The 23,329-nt window shown below is 38.9% G+C and overlaps 1 protein-coding gene across 1 annotated transcript; it reads right to left on the minus strand.

Moving 5' to 3' along the window:
* Window positions 1-3,780: 3,780 nt before the first annotated feature.
* CAAP1 (caspase activity and apoptosis inhibitor 1) lies at window positions 3,781-22,479 on the minus strand. Its single transcript, XM_010286401.1, has 5 exons — window positions 22,283-22,479; window positions 20,712-20,796; window positions 19,479-19,554; window positions 7,774-7,847; window positions 3,781-4,147 (listed from the first exon to the last, which is right to left on the minus strand). Exons 1-5 carry the CDS (start codon window positions 22,349-22,351, stop codon window positions 3,804-3,806), a joined length of 648 nt encoding a protein of 215 aa, XP_010284703.1. The 5' UTR covers window positions 22,352-22,479; the 3' UTR covers window positions 3,781-3,803.
* Window positions 22,480-23,329: the final 850 nt, after the last annotated feature.

The following is a 23,329-nucleotide window of genomic DNA, read 5'->3' on the forward strand; positions in this document are numbered from 1 at the left end:
AGGTGGCTTAGCAGGTCCTTAACCATTTCCTCCTGAATTAATAATTCTCTATTAATTCTCTATGAAATCACCTGAAAAATAACATCAAAGCCCCTAAACAGAACTAATAGATACCTTTGGCTCTCTGGAGAGTCATGGCTTTTTATTTACTCAAACAGAGTCAAACCTCCTCCTCAAAATAGCACTTGGCTTCATCTGTAAGGACAGCCAAAATTCATTAGGAAACATTTCTGCTGCAGTCCAGAATATAATAAGGATCTTTTTCCTCATGCTGACCAGCACCCAGTGTTTAGTATTTTTTTGTTTCAACAAGGTGGTTTATCAAAAAACAGTAAAATTAATTCAAGGTTTCATAAATAATTCATTACTGCATTTTACATACAAATTGTCTCTTCCTCCAAGTGAAATACTAGATTTATTTTTCAAGGAAAAAATCAGAGATAGTTGAAAATGAACAACAAAAGTTGTGCAATAAATCTTTTAAATGCACTGGATTTTTTTAACTGCAGTTATACGAATCAGTGCAGGAACCCATACAATTTAGCTGATCTGTCTTTAACCTAAGCAGCAATAGTACAATATCCTAAAAATTAATTAGCACTTGTGTTAATCAATCACATGAAGTCTCTCTTATGATATATATGTATTATTTTTGTAAACATCTTAATTTCATTTTCTTGGAATCCTTCTCTTTCAATTTCAAATTTAATTGGGCTGTAATTACCAATCTTCTCTGTCATATGCACAGTAAACCTGTTTCATCTTTGTCATACTACATATTAAAGCTAGCATATGCAACTTCTTGATACAGAACTTGAATCAATAACTGTTGACAGTGCAACACACTAAAAAATGAACTTTTAGAGGTTGACCTGGAAAACCAATAGGAAAATGAAGCTCAGTGCAGAAATAAATGCCATATGCCTCCAGCAAGCAGGCAGTAGAAGAGAACTATGTTCTAGTTTGTCATTACTTCCAGCAGTGTTTCCTTGCTGCCAAACAACTGCCAACATTTCATTCTGCAATGCTGCTGAACGGACTTTGCACATCTGCCTGTATCAGTTCTTCTGGTGGCGTAGGAAACATATTTCTCATTAAACCTGATTTACGTTCAGCTTTCCTAAGACACCCTATGTTATGCCTTACCCAGGCATGGCTTCTGCATGAAGTAACCTTTTGCTGTTCAGTGGTTGGCAGGAATACACGGGAGCCACACGGGAGTATGCAGTCAGTAAGGAATCGCCTCTGTGGGTGATGACACCACAGGTGTTGGGAGTACCAGTAAAAAAGGAAAGATACAGTTCCATAAACGTTTGTCCTGTCAGCCAACTATTACTGCATTGTATGTTCTTCTTCAATATTAAGGACTGATTTTTGTTTATTCCTATTGCTTGGGATTTTGCAAGCCTCATCAATGCTATGGCAGATTGTAGAACTGGCAAATGAAACTTGACATGAAAGAAGAGAGGAACAACCATAAGGAACAAGTTTTCCGATCGGTCGAGATATACAGGGTTGCACAGTAGGACTAGGAAGCAAATGTCCTTGCAGGTGAGCTTTTTTGTTTCCAGAGCAGGCAAAGCAAGATATTCAGCACCTTAAGGATCTAAGTATAGCAGCAGTAAAACTTATTTTTGCAGTCTTAACATAATTTAGCCTATGACTTTTACAAAGAAAAAGGCTGCACATCTAGGTTTTGACTACTGTTTTTTTCACCTACTTTTGTTTCTCTGTGCTCAAATAAATCACAGGTTCACCAAAAAAGCCAAATGAAATTAACTGAAGACAATGCACACATGTTCTGAGACAGCTAACTTTTGAATAGAATATATATATCCTAACTTACATCCTCCATTTGCTAAAAAATAAAGAGAAAAATGTTGTTGATGCAGATAACTGAGGACAGTCAGGTGAAATTTACTCAGGTCACTGCCATCATTTGGTGAATGCACACTGTAATTTTCTCAGCTGCATTTAATGAAGGTTTTAGTTTATAATAAAGTTTATAGTGCACTATTTTGCTACCATTCTACTCACAATACTGTTGATTCTAGAGGAAATCAATGATACTTTAAGAAATATGTAAGAAGCTTGCTACTAAGACAATGTACTTGACTACCAACAAAGAAAGGGAGAAGGGTAGAAAAAAGGTTAAAAGGAAAGAGGAAAAAAGGTGAGAAAAAAGAAAGGAAAAAAAGAGAATACAGGGAAAAAAGGAAAAGAAAGAAAGGAAGGAGAAAAAAGAAAATTATAAATCTTGCAAGAGAATTCAAGACATAATACTTGAATAGAACAAGGTCTGCAGTAATATTACAAAAGAGTGTGTGGAAATTATCTATCCTACTGTTGCAAAGTATACAATTTGGTTTCTAAGTAACAATCAAGAGACAATTGGGGTAACAATATATACTACATCATTTCACATAATAAGGAACACGTTTGTAAGCTTCATACTTTAAAAAAAATCGATTTGTGTGTGTCTGTTTTTAAACAAATAGACACGGAAATATTTGAATATGCATTTGATTAGCAGTCAAGTATAAAACCAGCACTAATTATAAACAAAAGCAGAATTATTTTAATTATTGTAAGACATCATAGCAGGAAAATCCATCCTATAATATAATTTACTTACAAAGAAATACCCTTGAAATGGATAAAAGTAGAATTATGATTTTTAGAAGTTATATAATATAAATAAATGCCTTTTCTAAAAAACATTTGTACAGAAATTAGGTGGACTTTCCTATTTACAGGGCACGTGAAATGTTAAAAACTCAAGGTCTTCTAAATAGTCTGATTGGCTGCATTGCTCTAAATATTATGCCGAATATTCAACAAAAGAGCTTCATAGTCAAGCAAAAACTATTTTCTTTATTTCCGTTATGACAAAAATAAACAGCAGAGGAAAGTGACATAATTAAATGACCAACAGTATAAAAACTCACATTTGTCACTTTCAGGCACTTTCATAACTCTGAAAATTATGGAATCATAGAATGGTTGGGTTGGAAGGGACCTTTCAAGGCCATCTAGTCCAACCCCCCTGCAATGAGCAGGGACATCTTCAACTAGATCAGGTTGCTCAGAGCCCCGTCCAACCTGACCCTGAATGTTTCCAGGGATGGGAAATAACATGGCTCAACTATGTATTTGAAAGGAAAAAATCCTTCACTTTAGGAATTCAACTTTCTAAAAATTAGGTAGGCATTTAAGCAAATAGTAACTCATTTTAACCAGAAGAGCCAGAGTGTGATGAGCTGGGCCCCAAGGAGAAATAAGCAAACTCAAATCCCATCACAGAATGCTGAAGGCAGTCACATGACAAAAGACTTCTTCAAAATGGCATTTTTAATGAAGTACATATAAATCAAGTTTCTCAAGTAGTTTAACAAGTTACTAACAAACAAAATAGTTGGTAATTTCTAACAATGGGGCTATAAAAAACTTTTTCTTTAAAGGAGAAATTTTTAATGGAGAAAACACCTAATTAGTGTTTTTCTCCTAACCTTTCTGGAAGGCATCAGGTTCCTGGCACAGCTCTATGCATTGTGTGACTCCTTGAGGAGATAACCCAGCACAGAGAGACCTTATCTCAATGAAGCATCAAGTCCCTCTGTACATGTCATGGAAGCAGCACACTAAAGGCAATGAAAACAACTATCAACAGCTTAAGCCACAGGTCAGGATACACAATAGGGTTTGAATGAGGAATGTCATACCCAACCCAAATATACTTTAGCACAGAAGAGAACAGACATAACATCCTTCAACACAAACACTGAAATTAAATCTGAACAATCTCAAGGGTGGTTTTTTACATCGCCAGCTTTCATCAGAGCCTTAATAGCTCTGGCCCTCATCTCGAGCTCCAGAAGCTCCAGCTGCTGTGCTGATGGCTGAACATCTTCTGACGTAGGAAGGGCTAAGGTGGCTGCTTTGGGCTCCTTTGGGCTGGACTCTGCCAACCCCAGTATCTCATTCACGCTTTTCTCAATGTCCTTCTGAAGGTCGTCTATCTGACTGGCTCCACTTCTGGCAGTGGTTTCTTGCACATCTGGGCCATCTTCTTCATTGCACGGGCCTTCTATGTCACTATCATATGCATCTGCATTTATGCTGAGGACATCACTATCTTCTCCCTTGCCTGTAACACAAATGTAACAATCATATTGTCACATGACAGAACTATTTTTTTCTCTCAACTTACAAAATCGCTTCTGCTTGAAGTGTTTCTCTGAAGATTAAGGGAGTGGCAAAAAGATCCATGAATTTAAATCATTTAAATAAAATAATTTTTGTCAGGTCAAAAAAATCTCAAATTGGTTTTATAAACAATAGTAACATTTCAAAACGTAACTTCAAGGGTTTTATTGATTCAGTATTAAAGATTTTTTTACTATATGCTCTTAAAAAAAGATATTTGGATATTCACTGCTGATCACAGGCTATGGTTCATCACAGCATTTAAGGATTTAGGAATACTACACGTTACCCTGACTGAGAATGCACTCCTGATTTAGGATCTTACAGAGTTATCAATCCAGTACCTCACAACACTGGTTTACTGGATTGCATCATACTGGTAAATACAGCGTATAGGTGAACATATACAGCTAACGTATGTGGCACCTCCGATGTTCTAATCAAAGCTGACAAGAAAGCAAATTCAGCTTTGGAAAATGTACAATAAGCCATATAGATGAAGCTTACAGAGAACTTTTGGTCTTTGTTCTTTGTAAGATAAGCCACAATTTTCAAGCAATAAAAACTGAAATAAGCCACAATTTCAAGCAAATAAAAACATAAATGATTCTGAAGCTACAAAAAATCCTCCTCACAGCAGTGTGTATAAAAAGTACGTATAAGAGATGAACATACCGGGGCCTTCTTCAATCCTATGTAGTTTTGCCCTGTTCCTACCGTGACAGTAACTTCAAGATTAGTATTTCAGTTTCTGATGCAGTTTTACCTATTCCCCATACTACCAAATCAACTTTGAACACCATCTTTTCAACTTTACCTTGCAAGAAACAAAGTACGTGAAAGATGGAAAGAAATGGGATCAAAAGAATTAAGAAATGGATATTCTCTAGTCTTGCTGCACAGCAGCAGTCTGTATTTACCTAACATGTTGTTCAGCCAAGCAGCACTTCCATGGATCAAAAAAATGGGTGCATCAATGCACCTACTGCAATGCAGTTCAAAGCCTGAAAGTTAACTTCTGAGCATACCCATCTTAATTCACTGCCAAAGAGAAACTGACTTTGTGCTGGGTCTGTCTGGGATGGAGTCAATTTTCTTCACAGCAGCCTGCATGGTGCTGTGTTTTGGATTTGTTTCTGTAACTGTGTTGATAACACACCAGTGTTTAACCTAGTGCTGAACAGTGCTTGCACAGCCTCAGAGCTTTCTCTGTTTCTCAGTCTGACCCCATGGGAGTAGGCTGGGGTGGGCAAGGGGTTGGGAGGGCTACAAAGCCAGGACAGCTGAGCCCAATTGACCAAAGGGATATTCACTACCATATGACATTGTGCTCAGCAAAAACAACTCAAGGAAAGGAGGAAAGAAGGACATTTATGGTTATGCCATTTGTCTTCTCAAGTAAATGTTACGCTTGCTGAGGGTCTGCTTTCCAGGAAGTGGCTAAAAATCTGGCTGTCAATGGGAATTAGTGAATAAATCGCTTAGTTTGCTTTGCTTCAGTGCACAGCTTTTGCTTCACTTATTAAACTGTCTTTACCTTGACCAGTAAGTTTTTCTTGCTTTTGCTCTTCTGATCATCTCCCCCACCCCACTGGAGGAGCAGTAACTGAGCAGACAGCGGGTGCCTACTGCTGTCTGGGGTCAACCAATCACAGGATTCCTTTTGGTATTGGTCACGTACTAGGCAGGAATAAAATATTAACAGCCATTTATTTCTGTCCCAGAATTAGTATGGGACAGGAAGCTGGGCAAAAGCCACCTTGGGTTCCATTCAGGGTTTGGAGCCTCCAAAACTGTGTAATACAGTTTTCATACAAGCTATTTCGCTTATAGATGTATAATTAGCTGATGGGCTTTATTTTGCTCTTTTGCAGTTGTAATTTTACCCAGTAACAAAGATCATGGTTGGCATTTCTCATTATGTTTTTCATTTTGGTAACTTTTACTTTTTCCTTCAGTCACAGTTGTGAAATTCATTTTAGCACACTTAATTCAGTTTTTTAATTTTATTTTATCCACTTTTGCTTATCCTCTCATTCTTTCTTTATTCCTCATACCATCACAGGCTGCAGCTCAGCAGAATGATTAAGTTTATACTGATATTCTCAAAAGCTCTTTAAAGCTAACATCTTGAGTGAAGCCACTGTTACAGCCCAAAGCCATCATGATAGGCTGGTTGATTAAGTCATAAAAAGCAACAATGAAGCAATCACCTGCAAGAATCATCAATTCCTTTAATAATACAAAAGTGGAAGGGATCTGCAGGGAATCTGTCAGTTCTAAGGTCACTCCATATAGTACAACAGGCAACATTTAAAGCATTCCTCACAAAGCCATAGAAATCGGCTCCTAAAAGTTTTGGTGCTTTTGTTATGACTCTTTAATTCTCTGTTTAATTCCCTTCACTAATTACTTCAGAAAAAAACATGTTTCACAAAGTTATCCATGAGACAGCTTTTAGACAACATTCTGAATTGTGAAATAGGAGTTGCAGGAAGCAAATAATGTTAGACCCTCACAGAACAGAAATATAGCTCATAAGAATTTGCAACATTCTTTGATTGGAAAAGCTATTTCTGATGTTACTGCATACAACTAGTCCAAATGAAAATAAATAGACTGAGACAGAAACACCTACAATTCTAGTGCTTCATGTACAAAATAATACTGGCAGTTGTTATGTGCTGCTGATTTAATGATTGGAATAAAACAAATACTGCTGCAGGTTAAGAAAACTGTTTCCTTACACAGCAGGTACTCAAATGTGTACCACTAACTTACGTGCTTTTGCATTTTCTATTCTGCCAATCACCGAGACCTGAATGTCTCACGCATTACATTTTTGCATTTAAAAAGAGAAAATATACGAGACAAAACATTAGTCCTCAGAGATTCAGAGATTTAGGTGTATACTTCCACTGGCACTGATTTCAAGTAAAATACACCAGTTATCTGGAGTGGTGAGTGTTAGGCACCATTCTGTTGGATCTCAGCTCTACACAATCAAAGCAAGGCATCATGTATCAAGACTGAACAAATTTATTAAATTACAAGCAGTTCTTTGGCAAACAATACATTATAATGGATTTCTATGAATGTCAAAAAAGAGTACTGTAGAGTCTTATGATCACTTCAACAGAACATAAAACTGACTCTCGAAAGAATTCAGCAAATGGTAACAGAGTATTAGCAATCATCTATATACCAAGAAATAGCAATTACTTAAATTTCTCTTCGGCCGAAAAACTAGATATGAAGAGCCAAATGAGCCTTGCAGAGCTTCAGTCACATTCCAGAAGCTAAACTAGCAAACTTTGAAGCGCTTCAATTTGCTTCCAGCCACAAAAAAACTCTCCAATCTCACAGAATTACGAAGCGAAAGTTCCTAAAATGTCTTCTTCAGAGTTCCCCTCTCCTTTTCTGGAATTGTGCCCAAGGGAGAGGCTGTAATCCTACACCATCTGATTTCTAAGAGGATGATTCTCTGTGATTGCAGTTCAAAAGAGAGCTGGAATTAGTGACTGCCCAACATCAAGAAACAAAATTTCAGCTTTCTCCACTACATACCTTGTTTTGATTCCTGACCTTCCAGCTTGTTGTCTTCTCTCAGAGAAGAAGTAGAGTCTATACTGTTGTCCTGTCTGGAAACAAATAAGACAACACTTTAATCTACATCTTTTACAATTGAAGAGAACTTTTCTAAGCAATGTTTACTTTAACTAAAGAAATTATATGGTGGTAGGCCAATAGGCCAGCTGAATAAAGTATGAATACATGAACGCACAGAGTGCTAATCTAAGCTCTTGAGAATGAGCTTTTTTTTGCTTTGCCTAGCAATCCACAAGGATAAAGCAGAGATTTCCACTACACCCTAGCCTTTCAGAATAACAATCCTCACTGGTACCCTCTCCCGAATATAAGGATCTTTTCTCTAAAACTCAGAATAAATTTTCACACAGTTAAATGACTTGAAAAAACTATAGTTTCAGTTGCATTCAAATACTATTTACTGTTTTCTTTTGAAATTAAGATTTTACTTTCATGAAGTTACCATCACCCCACCATCACCCACCCCTTCTACATCACAATCTCCTAGTTTTACAAAGGGTCACTTTTTAAAACAAAATGCAACTCAATTGTTAAATCATATTCAGTATCTGCATTTCTCTATATCTTCTAAAGATTTCTACCCTTGACCTGTAAGATTTCAACTCCTTTATATGAGGAAGAGGTACTTTTGTGAAATGTTCATGTCCATGTTTTGCACATATTAGTTATACAAACTGTGAAAATACTGTGAAACATACAGGAAGAGGGAAGGCAGAAGGACCTGGAATCACTGGAAGAGATCAACTGACATGTGGAGTGAGCATTTTGACAGTAGGATTGCCAATTTCCTACCCTGGATGTTGGTGTGACATTGGTTTCACACATATGAATATAGAATCAATGAAACTATCCTGCCTGTGGGAGCTAAAAAGCACTATAAAAAGGATGGCAGTTCTGGTATTGCAGATGTAAATATGATGACTTTAGCAACTTGTTTTTCAGTAACAGCCTGAAGGGTTTTCCTAAAATTGAATACAGATCTATTTTCCCCATGCTCTCAAAGACATATTTTCTTTCAGGTGTCCAACGGCTATGTCAGGAAGGAGAACACTATAATACTTCCAGCCATCTTGGTCTGAGAGACAGAGTTATTTTGACTGCTATTTCCTTTTCTGTAGCAGCAGGGGTTACATATGAATAGACTCTTCTGTTTCTCCCACTTTTTGTACCCATTGCAACATAAATGTGCATGGTAGCATGCAATTATTGATTAAGAATAGGTAGTTGTTTTCATATACACAGCACCTGAAAAAAAGATTTTTAAATGTTCTGCACTTTAAATAAGGAATGCCCAAGAGAAATGTACTGTCTAATGCCATTATAATAAACTAGCAATAGACTACTTACTGTGATGCACTTCTCTCAAAACTCAGTGGTATGTATTTTTCCGGTTTGCTTTCCTATTTGGTCAACTCAATAAATATTCTCCCCACCTTTTAATTTCTGTTGGACTTTTCACTCCCAGGCAGAGTTGAAAGAGAAGGAATGGTTACAAACTAGATGTTCAAATAGCTATGCTGAACAGGAAGTTCTGTATATATGGCTGGCCCTTCATAAAATTATTTAAACTTTGCCTCTTCACAAATAAAGAGTTTGCTCATTTATTTTCTATTTCAGTCATCAGTCTTGTACTACAAAGGCCAAGAGGTGTTGCAAGATGGATTACAGCCCTCACCTGTTAAGATGTAAAGTAAGCCCAAGAATTCAACAAATAAAACTAGTCTGCTATATATGACAGTTTAGACATGTTAACCAGAGTATCAATCTTCCTGCTGTTATGTAGGAAAAGGAACACCAGACACCATGGTATTACCATGTTGTCCTGGTTTCAGCTGGGATAGAGTTAATTTTCTTCCTTAACAGCCGATAACTGCTGTGTTTTGGATTTGGGATGAAAATAATGTTGGTAACACTCTGATGTTTTCAGTTGTTCCTAAGCAGTCAAGGACTGTCCAGCTTCCCACATGAGCCCACCAGCAAGCAGGCTGGCGGTGCACGGGAAGCTGGAGGGCTGGACACAGTCAGGATAGCTGAGCCAGGCTGGCCAAAGGGATATTCCATACCATATGATATCATGCTTAGTATATAAAGCTGTGGCGTAGAAGAAGGAAAAGGGGACGTTCAGAGTGATGGCGTTTGTGTTCCCAAGTAACTGTTAGATGTGATTGAGCCCTGCTTCCCTGGAGATGGCTGAACATCTGCCTGATGATGAGAAGCGGTGAATGAATTCCTTATGTTGCTTTGCCTGCGTGCATCGTTTTTGCTTTACCTACTAAACTGTCTTTATCTCAACCCACGACTTTTCTCATGTTTACTCTTCTGATTCTCTCCCCCATCCCACCAGGGCGGGGAGCGAGTGAGCAGCTGTGTGGTACTTAGTTGCTGGCTGGATTTAAACCCTAACATATGTTTGATTTGTTAAGTGGATCACAGGATAGGCTGTGAGGAAGAGTTTTGCATTCATACAGCACCCACAAGGTCATAGTTAACTGAGACCCACCCCACTCCAGTGAGCCTGCACAACCTAGCCCAGGAGAATCACCCTCTCAGCACGCAGTGCCAGGCTACAGGCCACGGCTTAGGAACAAAGCCTGGCTGGTCCTCTGCTTTGAGACAGTGCCAGACTCCTGGGTAGCAACATTTCCCCATCCACCTCCATTACTGGGTGGGGTTAGGCCACGTGCCAGCACAGACCACCAGCCAAACCTGTGCATGATGCTGTCACAGCATACCTTCCCAGAAATTTCAGGGTTTGCTCCTCTGTCACTTGCCAAGGCTTATCACACTCAGTCCTCTGGTGTATTATCCTGCCCATTAGGTCATGCATTTAATGGCAAGTCACCATAAGCACAAACGCCCAGTGAGGGGCAGAAGAACACCAGTAACTTCATCAGTGCAACAGGATCACCCAGCTTGAGCTGCTCCTAGGATTGTGAAAGGAAAGCAATCAGCCCATTTTCTGGGAATGAAACCTAGTAAGAGCAGTCAGCTAGAGAAATCACCTTACAGCCTGAATGGTGTTACTGTCTACAGTAGCAAGGGGGTCTGTATAGGATGCTGGGGAAGAGCATTTTAGGATTGCATAAAACATACTGGCAGATTTTTTTAAGGGGAGTGTAGGAATGTGTAAGGCAGCATGGGATGTTTAGAGGAAGAACCAAAGGTGGGAAAAGGGAGAGACCAAGACAGATTGAAAAAGAACAAGCATGGGGGCAAAAAAGAGAAAAAAAGAAGATAAAGGGCCAGCAGAGCATAAACAGGTTGCTGGTCAGTACACTTGTCTGGCCAAGCCCTGGACCCAATCACCACAGTCTGTCCTGCATTTTTATTGAACTCTATTGCTACACTACCTATTTTTCCAAATGGGAGGACAGTATTCTCTGTATATATGTGTGCATGCGTGCACACGTGTGTGTGTGTCTAAGTGCCAGCAACTGCAAAGGGGACCACAGGACATAGGGGCCTGCAGGACTGTTGTGCCAGAAACTAGGCAGAATAAAAAATGTGCACACTTCCTCGGCAAATGTCGTGCATCACTGTGTAGCTAGTCTAGCCAGCAAGTAAAGAGGTCTGTGAGTCAGGTACCAGACTGTAAGATCAGAGGCCAAATCCTGAAAGAGACCAGGGTCTGCAAGTAGGCAAATTGATACCCAGAAGATCAGCATTTTGAGTGTCAGCTACTGGGAACAATAACAGGTCTGCACCAGCTATCAGAGATGTCGGTGTGCACAAAGAGGCCTGAGCGGCAACTGGAACGGGATGCAAACCTTGCAGGCTTGTATGTCCAGCTGCCAGCAGCTGGGGAGAGCAGTGGATCTGGGACCAGCTACTGGTCAACAGACCTAGAAGGATACACCTTTTTTTTTTTTCTTTTAAGCAACTCATAACAATTTGTTATACTTAGTCACTCAACTCTTGACCAAAATAACGTTGTGATATACCCCGCTGGATCACTAAGAGCAAAAGCTGCTTAGGCTACCCCATCCCTATCCTCCCTCACACACAATTCATCATTTTGAACTGAGTAGTCATCTCTGCACTGGACAACAATGCGTCACTTGGGAAAGCCTGATCTTGCACAAATAGTATCCCAGCAAGAAACTTCACATCTCTGGTACCAGAGCTCCAACACCAAATTTCACCGAGGAATTATAATCACCACTTTGACAGAAAACTCAGAGTAACCTCTATGGTTCAAACACTGGCTGTGAAACTACCTACTCCCATTTTAACAGCTACATAAAAATAAATTATCAACTGCAAGAATCACACACCAAAACTTGTTGTAAAGTTTCCTCCTGTTGCCTTGACGCTATCACTGATTACAAGAAAAAACACTTCCCTTTAAAGACTACCTACTGTCAGCAAAAGGATTTTTAGAACCCCAAAGTACTTTTACATTACAATTTACTCTTTCAGAATTGATTGGATTGGACTGTATTGCTGGTGAAACGTCACTACTTCATTTAATAGGCGGGCATTTTGCACCATCTTGTGGCCAAGCAGAAGCATTTCAGTTCACAGTTCAGTTTTGCTCTCAGCTTGTTAACCTAGTTTAATTTGTGTGTTAGTAAGAATTTTTTTTTCCCTAATTATCTATACTGCGGTAGAGATTTCAGAAAGGGTAGCACAACATCATATCTCCAAACAATGGGAGCAGAAGATATGCTAATCATTAATGCACAGTATACAAATTTAATACCCTCTTCTTGCATAACATGCTAGTAAGTGATGACAGTAATTTAAAGCTCCCTCTTTTTATCCATCTTTAAAGATACTACTCCCTCAGGATGACAGTGTCCTGGTTTAAGCTGGGATAGAGTTAATTTTCTTCATAGGAGCTAGTACGAAGCTATGTTTTGGATTTGGGATGAAAATAATGTTGGTAACACACTGATGGTTTTAGTTGTTGCTAAGCAGTCAAGGACTGTTCAGCTTCTCGCACCACCCCCAGCAAGAAGGCTGGGGGTGCACAGGAAGCTGGGAGAGGGCGCAGCCAGGACAGCTGACCCAGGCTGGCCAAAAGGATATTTCATACCATATGTCATGCTTCATATATAAAGCTGGGGTGTAGAAGATGGAAGAAGGGACCTTTAGTGATGGCGTTTGTCTCCCCAAGAAACAGTTACGCATGACAGAGCCCTGTCTTCCTGGAAATGGCTGAACACCTGCCTGCTGATGGGAAGCGGTGAAAGAATTCCTTGTTTTGCTTTGTTTGCATGGCTTTTGCTTTACCTATTCCACTGTCTTTGTCTCAACCCTCCAAGTTTTTTTACTTTTACTCTTCCAATTCTCTCCCCCATCCCACCTGGGGGGAGTGAACGAGCAGCTGTGTGGTGCTTGGTTGCCAGCTGGGGTTAAACCACAAAAGCCCTTTTTGGCACCCAACATGGGACATAAAGGGTTTGAGATAAAAACAGATTTGATTGGAATGTGCTAGATCAAATTTATAGCTGTTATTGCTGTTTAGCTATTAACTGGCAGGCTTCTGTGCTTGCCATGGGACTTGCTTTCCTTACCATTAGAGTCTAGCGCTCATTAGTGGCTGTTTTTTTTGCTTTTGCTCCTTGCTCTAGTGCTGATCACCTTACTCTGCTGTGGCTGGGAACATTTTGGTGACAGCATTCACCATGCATCTGGGCTGGCAGATGGCCAGGGCATCACTGCTGTTTCTGTGCTGCTGTACTGGACAGGCTGGAACTCCAGTGTGAACTCAAGTCGAAAGTACTGTGACCTGTGCATGAGTCCACATGGGAGCAGGACACCCCGAAGCATCTGTGGCTGTGGATAAGTCCATGCTGCAGCAGGTACACCTTGAAGCATCAGTGGCTGTGCATGAGGTCATGCTGGAGCACCTCAAAGCATGTGGCCATGGATAAGCCCACGACACAGCAGTTACACCCCTAGATGTACTGCAGCCATGGGTAAGGCCATGCTGGTGCAGGTTTACTTCTGAAGGGACTGTGGCTGTGGGTAAGGCCACGCTGGAGCAGGTAAAGGCATTGTGACCCATGGAGGAGACCTTTTTGGAACAGTTGCACCTCAAAGTGACTGCGAGTAAGTCCATGCCACAGCAGATATACCCCTGGAGAGACTGTGGCTCATGGAAGGGACTGCAGTCTGTGTGTAAGTCCAAGCCAGAGAAGCGGCAAGGGGAGGAGTTCATTGCAGTGTTAAACCCGACAGTCTGGTCCAAAGGGACTGGGGTGGAGACTGTAATGGAAATACCTTTAAATTGATGTAACCCTGGATTGGAGTTGCACGTTATGGGAATTACTATAGCAGGAACCCCTTGTTGCTAGCCAGGGTAGGAGCAAGGGGAAGAGTTCACTGCAATGTTAAACTCTGTAACTTGGCCCAAAGGGGCCAGAGGTGGACACTGTAATGGAAATATCTTTGAACTGTTGTAACCCATGATTTGAGTTACATGTTATAGGAATTACTGTAGCAGGAACCATCTGAACCAATAAAGGACAAGCATTGTCCTTCAGCAGTGCGAGTGCTTTTTGAGAGTGATTTGATACCACAACTCCTGCAGATTATGCAGTCAGCTAAGGTAAAACAGCACCACAGGTTAGGAAAAGTGGTACTGGTCAGAAGAGTGCATGGCTAAGAATTAAAACAATAGCACTGTAATAATTGTGGCTGGGATTCCAAGCTTCAGTAGTAAGTGGGGTTAGAGAAAAGCAGGAAAAGTTTTGTGACAGAAAGAAGAATCTTAATGTACCGGACTAGAAGACAGTCTGACAACATGAGATACACTCATGCTGATACTTTCGTTACAGGGTTTTTAACTGTTGTTAAGAAACATTCACCTAAATCTCTGGGGTGAGGCTTGAGATCAGTACCTCTGCTACTCTGACAAAGATGATGTACCTTCCTAAATTAAAATTTGCCTTTGCAGTTCCAAGTCTAAAAAACATTTCTAGAAGTCCCAAGTACTCGTAAGCTTCCTGCAAATTTTTGTTCGAAGGGTAGTTTTCCATGACAAATGAGAACTAAAATAATTACAGCAAGCAATTTAAAAAAAAAAAAGAGAAAATCCTTATGAAGTAGTTCTCTTCAGGATAGGTATCCCAAATGACATATGCTAATCAAATAGTATAATGACTTATGAAAGGTCCAATCAGTCTGACTACAGGTGAAGTCTGAGGACACCAGGAGAACATAAGACAATGAAAAGATGCCAAATGCTATTATATCTGTTCAGTGACTCATGTAGCCTATTCTTTCAGTGATTCCAAATGGTAAAGATAAGCAAATTGTCCTAGAGGGGTAAATATCAGATAGCAACTGCATGCTTGTGAGCAGCCCAGTACCCAGGAGCAAAACATGTTAAAAGAAGGCAAGCCTCTAAACTGCTAACTTTTCTAAAACAAACAAGCAAAAACTGCACTCATGACTGCAAAGCAGTAAAAAGCCTGTAAACCCTTGAAAGAGCAAATATTATATAGCAAATTTTCACATAATAAAAAAAAGCACATTAGATTTTCAAAGCAAAGGAACATTTCCTCACATTATACACACGAACATATGATCACTAGAACGGTATTAGCATGTTTGTTCTTTTAATACATGTTTTATTGATACAGCAAATTACTTTCAGTCCTGATGGAGGGTATTTAAAGACCCAATTCAGAGAACAGGAAAGAAATAGTTCAAGAACATGCTAGTACCTTTTGAATGAGATTGGAAGAATGCCTACTCAGTTTTGCAGGACATTAATTGGCTAACTCCTTTCCACTAAACATCTGTCATTTAGTTGAAAGCTTGCTATATAGCAATTCTCTTGGTTTAACGATACTCCATTGCAGACAGTAACACAGGAACAATAACAAAAATCTGAAAACTGTATAGTCAAAAAACTACACAAGAGCCCACAAGCAATGAAGCATATCTATTGTAACAGCAATTTCCAGTTACTGGCAAACATAGGCCCTGCTTCTTCAGTTCTTCGGCATGCTTATTCCAGAATTTCTAGTGTTTAACTCAAAAAGCTGGTGTAAAAAATAACAGAGCAAGTGTTTTACATGCTAATAGAAGCATCTGAAGCTTTTAGAGAGATGAAGTTTAGGAAAAGCCTCAGGCCTTCCAGTTCTGGTGGCAGAATGAGGATATGTGCATCAGAAAAAGGAAGATTTAATTTACAATTACAGATGCAATACTATCCAAAAGCTTCAGATAAACATCTGAATTTTGCAATCTCTCCTGTATCTGGACAAACTTCTCCATATTCCTGCTACTTTCAGACAGTACAGACAGGAAGCAGGTCTTTAAAGGCAGATAAGTATTTGCCTGTTTTAGGACAAAAAAAAAAGACACAGTACAAACTATACCCTTCTAAGAAAACCTGAAAATTTTGGTACACTTGTAATTTCTTCAGATGTACTGATTTAAACTTTCTGGATTTATATTGACACATGGATATTGCTGAAGGTGTAAGTTAGTCAACTTTTTTTTTTTTTTTTTTAAGAGTAAGGATGAAAAAACCTCATGCTTCCAATCCGTCAACACATTTTTTGACTACAATAAGACTTGCTATTCACATTTTCCCTTCCCACATTTACATGACCATGAAAACAACTAAGATAAGTGGGATTTAAACCAAAAAAGTTTTAATGTTGCATCATTAATAGAATGCATAAAAAAGTAGCCATTCACAAGAAAACGACAAGTAATAAAGACAAACTAGGAAGAATCAACAAAGGATACAAAAAAAGAAACCGCCTTTTTCATTCTGAAAAGTCTTCCCTCTTCCCAGGGCAAACAAATACACCCATTTAAACTCAAATGATAACTAAAAACATATTAATGATTACAAACAACCAAAGTTTAGCCTACCAATGCAGTTTTCACTGTTTCTTCACTGTTGCATCTTTAGTCTCCCTGCCTACTGACTGACTTGTTGATGAAACACACTTTTCTGAAGTTTTGCAAACTTGCATTTGTATTTATTTACAGGCAGGTTGCAAAAAAGTTAACCTAAATGCCCAAAGATTAGACCTATTTAGTAAAAAGGGCTTGTGACATTTTACAGTTGTAAAAGCATAATGTTGCTCTACTTATTAAGCACTGGGCTTATTATTAATATAAAAACATAATTTTCCTCATTTCACCTATTTCTTCCTATCCTTTCATGTCTCTATCATTCAAACAGCTTTCCCTTTTTGTTTTTTGTTAAGGCTAGCACACAGCTGAACCTATAAGCCAAGGTTGTGAGATAGCACCCATGTGTGTAGCATACTATTTTTTAAGCCACTGTACTAAAAAGGAGAAGAAAAGCCACAATTCCTACACCAACATATCTTGCTAGCCAGTTTGGAGGGATCTGAAATATTAAACTATCAGGATGGAGATAGAGATACAAGAGCCAGGGGCACCTCAACCATTCTGTTCGTCAAAAGGAAGAAATCTGTTCTAACTTTGATCAACGTCTCTCAGTTTCTTATACTTTTTCTAAACACAACTTCTTCTTGATTTTGCAGCCAGTTACTGCTCACATCTTTCTCATCAGTGACATAAGGTCACCTAGCTTTGTCAGTTTCTGGTAACTGCAGCAATGGTTAAAGAATTTGGTCAGTTTTAATTCTGCTGTACTTCAACACAGCTATGAGAAAAGGTAGACAACAGCAACTCATTTTGTTTTACTCACTGCTTATGCCTGGAATACTATCTGTAGAGTGTAAAAACAGTAGACTTCCAAACCGCAATTTAGATCCTACAGATGTTGTTTTCCTGAAACTTTCCTACTTGCCATAGGCAAATGTGTTCTTAAGTGTCTTCAGATACCTGCTAGTTAAAAAATGGTAAATCCTGCTTGCTTTCCTTATTTTGTTTTGTTTTATTCATTAATTGACAATAACAATTTTCCCTTTTTAGGTTTTTACCAGCTCAAATAATTATTTTATTTGCATATAAGCAAGAGTTTACTCAATCTACTGTGTAGCTTAGGGTCATAAATACATCTCTCAACAGTAGCTTTGAAACACCTTGCAGCCACAGAATTACCTTCCTGAAATCTAGCAGTACTAATCCTGCCATACCTCTTTAATTTGAAGAACATTTCATGTATTTTGCAATAGTAAAGAGCTTGTGAATTAGGCCTTTAAAAAAAAAAATCATATAATTTCTCCAGAAACTAAAATCTTGCAGTATTTTTCACGGTTTCCTTAGCCAACAGGTTTGTCTTCTCATTCTATTTAGAAGTTCACTGGCAAAGCATCAAATCACTTAACAGAGATTCTTTTACGTAAAGAGACCCGATATTTAGTGTATTTTGTAGTTTTTGAATTTTTTATTTTGCTTTTTTAAGTAGCCAGCAGAGGGCAACATCCAAATAAGAAAATTAGTTCACATAAATGGGTGTACTGACACCATTCACAGACCATGTAGGCAACAAATAGCAAAGGGGGGGATACAGCCACAAATCAGCTCCAAATGGAACGCTAAAAAATAGTGTCAGAGGGTATTAAAACTGTATCACATGAGAAAAACTGAAAAATCATTTAACTTAGTGTCACTCCATTTCTAGTATATTTGTATGACATATGATAAGATGTGATCAAAGAAAATTACTTCACGCAATAACTTCGTAGCTTGTTCTGAATCAAACACAGGATCAGAAACCAGGTCTCTTGTTAAATCAAAAATACTAACCAGAATGTGACATTTGGATTACTACCACTACCCTTCCCATTCATTTATTCCTATTTAGTATGTCTAGATGAACTGACCAAACCAGCAACTAAGAGGTACATTAATCTGCCCAACACTGGTGTATTGTCTTGTATTGTTTCAGCAGTTTATTAAGTTTGTGCACTGCATCTATGGACCAGCCATAATCAGGTCAGCAATGAAAACAGAAACACTTTTTATTTTGTCTTCTACAGGCAAGTTAGACTTATAAAATTTCATGCATTGTGGGTGATTAGTAACTTTCTTTTCCCTTTCACTACTTCCATAGAAACTCTCAGAAGGAGTTCACTCATTCAATAAGAATGGACTTAGTAATGTAGTGCACAAGTCTTGTCTTTAAAAAAAACAGACAAGTATTTTAAGAAAAGGTTAAAAAATGTTGGCCTTTATAAAACTGACAGATGCTAACCTAAGAATAAGAAACCAGAAGCCTCTGTTCTTGAAACTCTAGACATTCTGCAACATCCCTAACAGAGAACATGGGAACAGGTGAGTGTTAGTGCTGCTTCAACTGGTGCAGGAATGAAGGACCAGAAGGAAAAGAGTGGAAAAGAAGGGATACATCTCAGATGAATTGAAAATACGCTTACACAATTCACTGACTGAAGTGGAAAGGGGTTACTCAACCTGCTTTAGCTCACTCAGAGGATTAACATAAATCATATTACTTCACTTCTGCTGCAGGCTAGGATTGTGCACATTTAATTATCACAAGTCAACTGATGGGCAGTAACACCACTATGAAACCCAGTTATGTGCTCAAGACACATTTAATGTTACAAAGCGACAAAGCCGTGTTTATAAGCTTAGTGCTTTCTAGCAGGCACAGCTCATTGCCATTCAACTACAGCAATCACATAATTAAAGATATAGTGATTGGGTCTTTCAACATTACATTTGATTATTTCTCATGAAACATCCCTGTATTGTTCAGTATTCTTAAATTAAGTGTTTTGTCTTTTACTCACTGACTGACTGATTCACTTCCAGTCTTGTCTCCTCCACCTGCCTCCTCGTCAGTATCAGAATCAGCTCCAAACTTGCCTAGATATATACAGTTTCAAATGTGAAAATTTAGGCAGGTAATATAATTAATCCTATATAGTTAGGCTTACTCTTAATGATTAACTCTATTGCAACAATCAGCAGAAGAGGTTTTTTCCCCCAGTTAAAGCAGATATTCTCAAATTAGACTTACTCGAACCCAAAACCCTTATTTCAGTTACACTGTATTACAAAAAAAAAAAAAAAAAAAAAAAGAACAGCTATTGCCTGTACAATACTATAGGCACTAAAAATAAAGCATAGGAGACAGAATTAAGAGAAGGTACTCGACATTATTCAAGATTCAGAGTTCCACTTAATTGACAAGACAGCAGTACGTTTACAAGTAAATTCTACAGCCCTTAAGTATCAAGTGGAAGTTCGATACTGAAAAGCCGGAACGTCATATCCTTAATCGAAGTACATGAACTCTGTGTCTCAGCAGACCAGAGGGATCCACCAAGAATCTTTTAACTACACTGAATACTCTAGTGTAATTACTAATACAATTGAACTGGTATTGCAGTATGTCCTATTTCCCCTGCAGAGAACCAGGAGGCAACTTAATGTCACTTTACCTAAAATAATGGGACTTCAAACAATACTTCTACACTCCTAGCTTAGTTATTTCTGCCAGTCAGAAGTTGTTCTTAGTTTGGGTACTAAGAAACAGAAGCTTATAATACTGTTTTCTGAATGTGTCCCTAATAGCTTCTATATCAAGGGACAATTTCATCCAAGCTTAAAAGATCAAAACAGGCACATATAGACACACAGTATACATATATATACTATTAGCATGTGCATATATGTAATACTAACATATATACACACTAATATACACTCATTAGTGTGTGTGTGTGTGTGTATATAGAATCGCAGAATGGTTTGGGTTGGAAAGGACCTTTTAAGGCCATCTAGTCCAACCCCCCTGCAATACGCAGGGACATCTTCAACCAGATCAGGTTGCTCAGAGCCCCAACCAACCTGATCTGGAATATTGCCAGTAATGGGGCATCTACCACCTCTCTAGGCAACATGTGCCAGTGTTTCACCACCCTCATTATGTATATTACTAGCTAGAAACAGAGTGAAAAATTCATTTAGAGGCCGACTATTCTCTGGTGTACAATGACACCTAGAAGTTTCGTTCATACCTTCAAGTATCTTCAAAAGTTTTTTTTCAGATAACAGCTCCAATTGCTCCAAGCAAAGCCGTTTGATTTCGTCCATGGAACAGTTCTAAGAAGACAGATAAAACAGACCACAAGCTACTAAAAATTTCTGAGGACAAAGTAATTATGAACGGTAAGTAGTAGTCCAACTGTACTGAATGAAGAGCTAACTCTGACTGCAAGTCTCTTCGCTATTGATGCAACTATTGAAGAACAGAAGTAGGCATTTCAGCTTTGACAACTACCAGAAATAGAACGTGTGGGGTTTTCTTCTGAAAAATTAAGCAACAGACACTACTAGTTATTTGACCTATGGCTCAGAGTTTTCACTGCAGCTGCAACACTGAGCAGTAGAAACACTGGGCCATATGTGTGAAGCATGGAACAGCAAACAACCGCAGCCCTCATTACTCCTAATTCTCCATCACACAGGAGCACATGGATTACATAGTTAAGCCTGCAAAGACCACGGCCAACTGTTGAATCCAAGTTCACGAACTAAAGCAAATGCTACCACTGACAACACACCAACAGCTGCTTATCATAACAAAGAAAATATAAGAAATATGTAAATTGTGGTCCACTTCTCATGCTTGATGCTACCACAGATTTTAGGGTATTCCAGTTACCTTCACTTCTTTCACACTACTTGGTGACTTCTTGATGAAATAGAGTGATTATTCACTTTCAAGTGAACTACAATACCACGTGTAAGTACCAAAATTAGAAAGTGCCAAGCGTATTGTAACATTCACTACCCTACTGCAGGTTCGGTTCTATACCACCAGGCAAGTTCCTTTCAAACTCATTAATGCCTTTGCCTCCAGCTGCTCCAGACCTCTTCTCACAGAGATGAGAAATGGATGAGACTGTATGCAATTCACTACATGCTTAAAATGAAGTCCTGCCTCACCTATATTAATAATGTCACTCATAAAGATAAAAATTAAAAGACAAAAATTTTAAAACTATTAACAAACATCACACAAATGTCATTTCACCTGCAGCATCTTCTCTACAGGCTGCTAGCCTAATATATTTTCACCAAGTCCCGCAGTTCACAAGACTCAAAAAATGTATGTTCTAAGTCAGTAAAACTCTAGTGATACTACCACTGAGTCCACAGGACTTACAGCTTCAGAAGCTGTTTATCAGGAAGGGGTTTTACTGCCCTATCTCAGACATTAATTGAAAACCATAAAAAAAATTCAGCAGACAAAAATATAAATTAACACAAACTTTTATTAACAGATCAGCATATTTATTACTGAACACTACTGAATTTACTCCATGCAATTATGAAACTCCTTTTGCATTTAACTAACCAGTAGAGACAAACAGTATAAAATCAGCAATAGCTGAGCAGTGGAAAAAGGAATAAGCTGGAATAAGTATATCAAATATTGAAAAAGTCTCACTTTCAGAGACCTGACATAATATTTATTTAAAAAATATAAAGGCAGCTTTTAAGCTGGAAGTTCACTAGGCTTGTGAGATAAATGTGCTTTGTTACACAAGCATTCAAGTATATAAAGGTAATTTTATTTCAGTACCTTCAAAATATCAGGCAGCATCTTCTGCAGTTTTTTCTCCCCTATGACACAGAAACATTGTTGAAGCATTTCTTTTTTGTCTGCAATGTAGAAACTGACTGGTTTGAGTGACACACTGAGATCTAATCCTCCTTCTTCTATATCACTGGGTTGTTCAGCTTCTTCCACTTTTTCTCCAGATGGTACATTGCATTTTTCTTCCTAAAATCAAGGAGAGCAAGTACAGTTTTCACATTTTCTAGTGAACTAGAGAAGAAGGAAACTTACAGCTTTATTTGTGCTAGCAATGGTTCTCCCTTCATAATTGCAAAGTACATCTTAATGTGGACTTCTGAGCTTCCAAATAGTGTTTTCATTTGCAAGGTAACTGCATTACAGAAGCTACATTTTTGGTTACTGAAACTATTCTTACACCAGGGGAAATTTTCAAAGTTTGAAGAGACAAAAAGTGCTTTTAAATACTAACTGGAAAGCAAATATCTAACTGCTGCTTATACATGAAAGCATGCTTTAAGACAGAAGAAATCCGTCCCTCTGACTTGCCGTGCAATTAAATCACTAATCTCATAATTTACAGCTGTCCCACTAAGAAGGAAATCGGCATACAATTCCCTGCATGGCACAGCCTTGAGCATACAAGTGGGCTTCATATCAGAAAATGTATCTCCCATACATTAGCGGAAGACCGCTATAGTTAAAAAATAGCCAGCCAGAAATACATTTTGTAAGCCCCACGACCCACTCAGCAGCGTGTGCCCCGCGGATTTTTGCACTCGGGCACCCACATCTCCTCGAGCAGACTCACAATCCCGCAAGCACGGGCACCACGAGTGGCGTCCCCCTCCGAGCTTCCGCCCCGCATCTCTCGGGCCTGGGAGAAACACAGACCGGTCTCCCCTGGACGTGCACGGGGAGCACCATGGCACTGCCTGTCCTCGCCCTAGGCGCCTTGGCCGCGCACTCCACCGCCCCGTCCGGCCCAGATTCCTCCTCTATGTAGCTGCAGGCTGGCAAGTTTTGACTTAACGTAACCGGACCGGGGCCTGT

The sequence above is a fragment of the Phaethon lepturus genome, unplaced genomic scaffold, assembly GCF_000687285.1.
Source record: "Phaethon lepturus isolate BGI_N335 unplaced genomic scaffold, ASM68728v1 scaffold16564, whole genome shotgun sequence".
NCBI lineage: Eukaryota > Metazoa > Chordata > Aves > Phaethontiformes > Phaethontidae > Phaethon > Phaethon lepturus.

Coding starts and splice junctions, on each gene's coding strand:
- CAAP1 (XM_010286401.1), bottom strand. CDS start 22,351: ATGCTTCAACAATGTTTCTGTGTCATAGGGGAGAAAAAACTGCAGAAG. Junction 20,797..22,282: donor TGCTGCCTGATATTTTGAAG/GTACTGAAATAA, acceptor CTGTCTTCTTAG/AACTGTTCCATGGACGAAAT. Junction 19,555..20,711: donor ACTTTTGAAGATACTTGAAG/GTATGAACGAAA, acceptor GTATATATCTAG/GCAAGTTTGGAGCTGATTCT.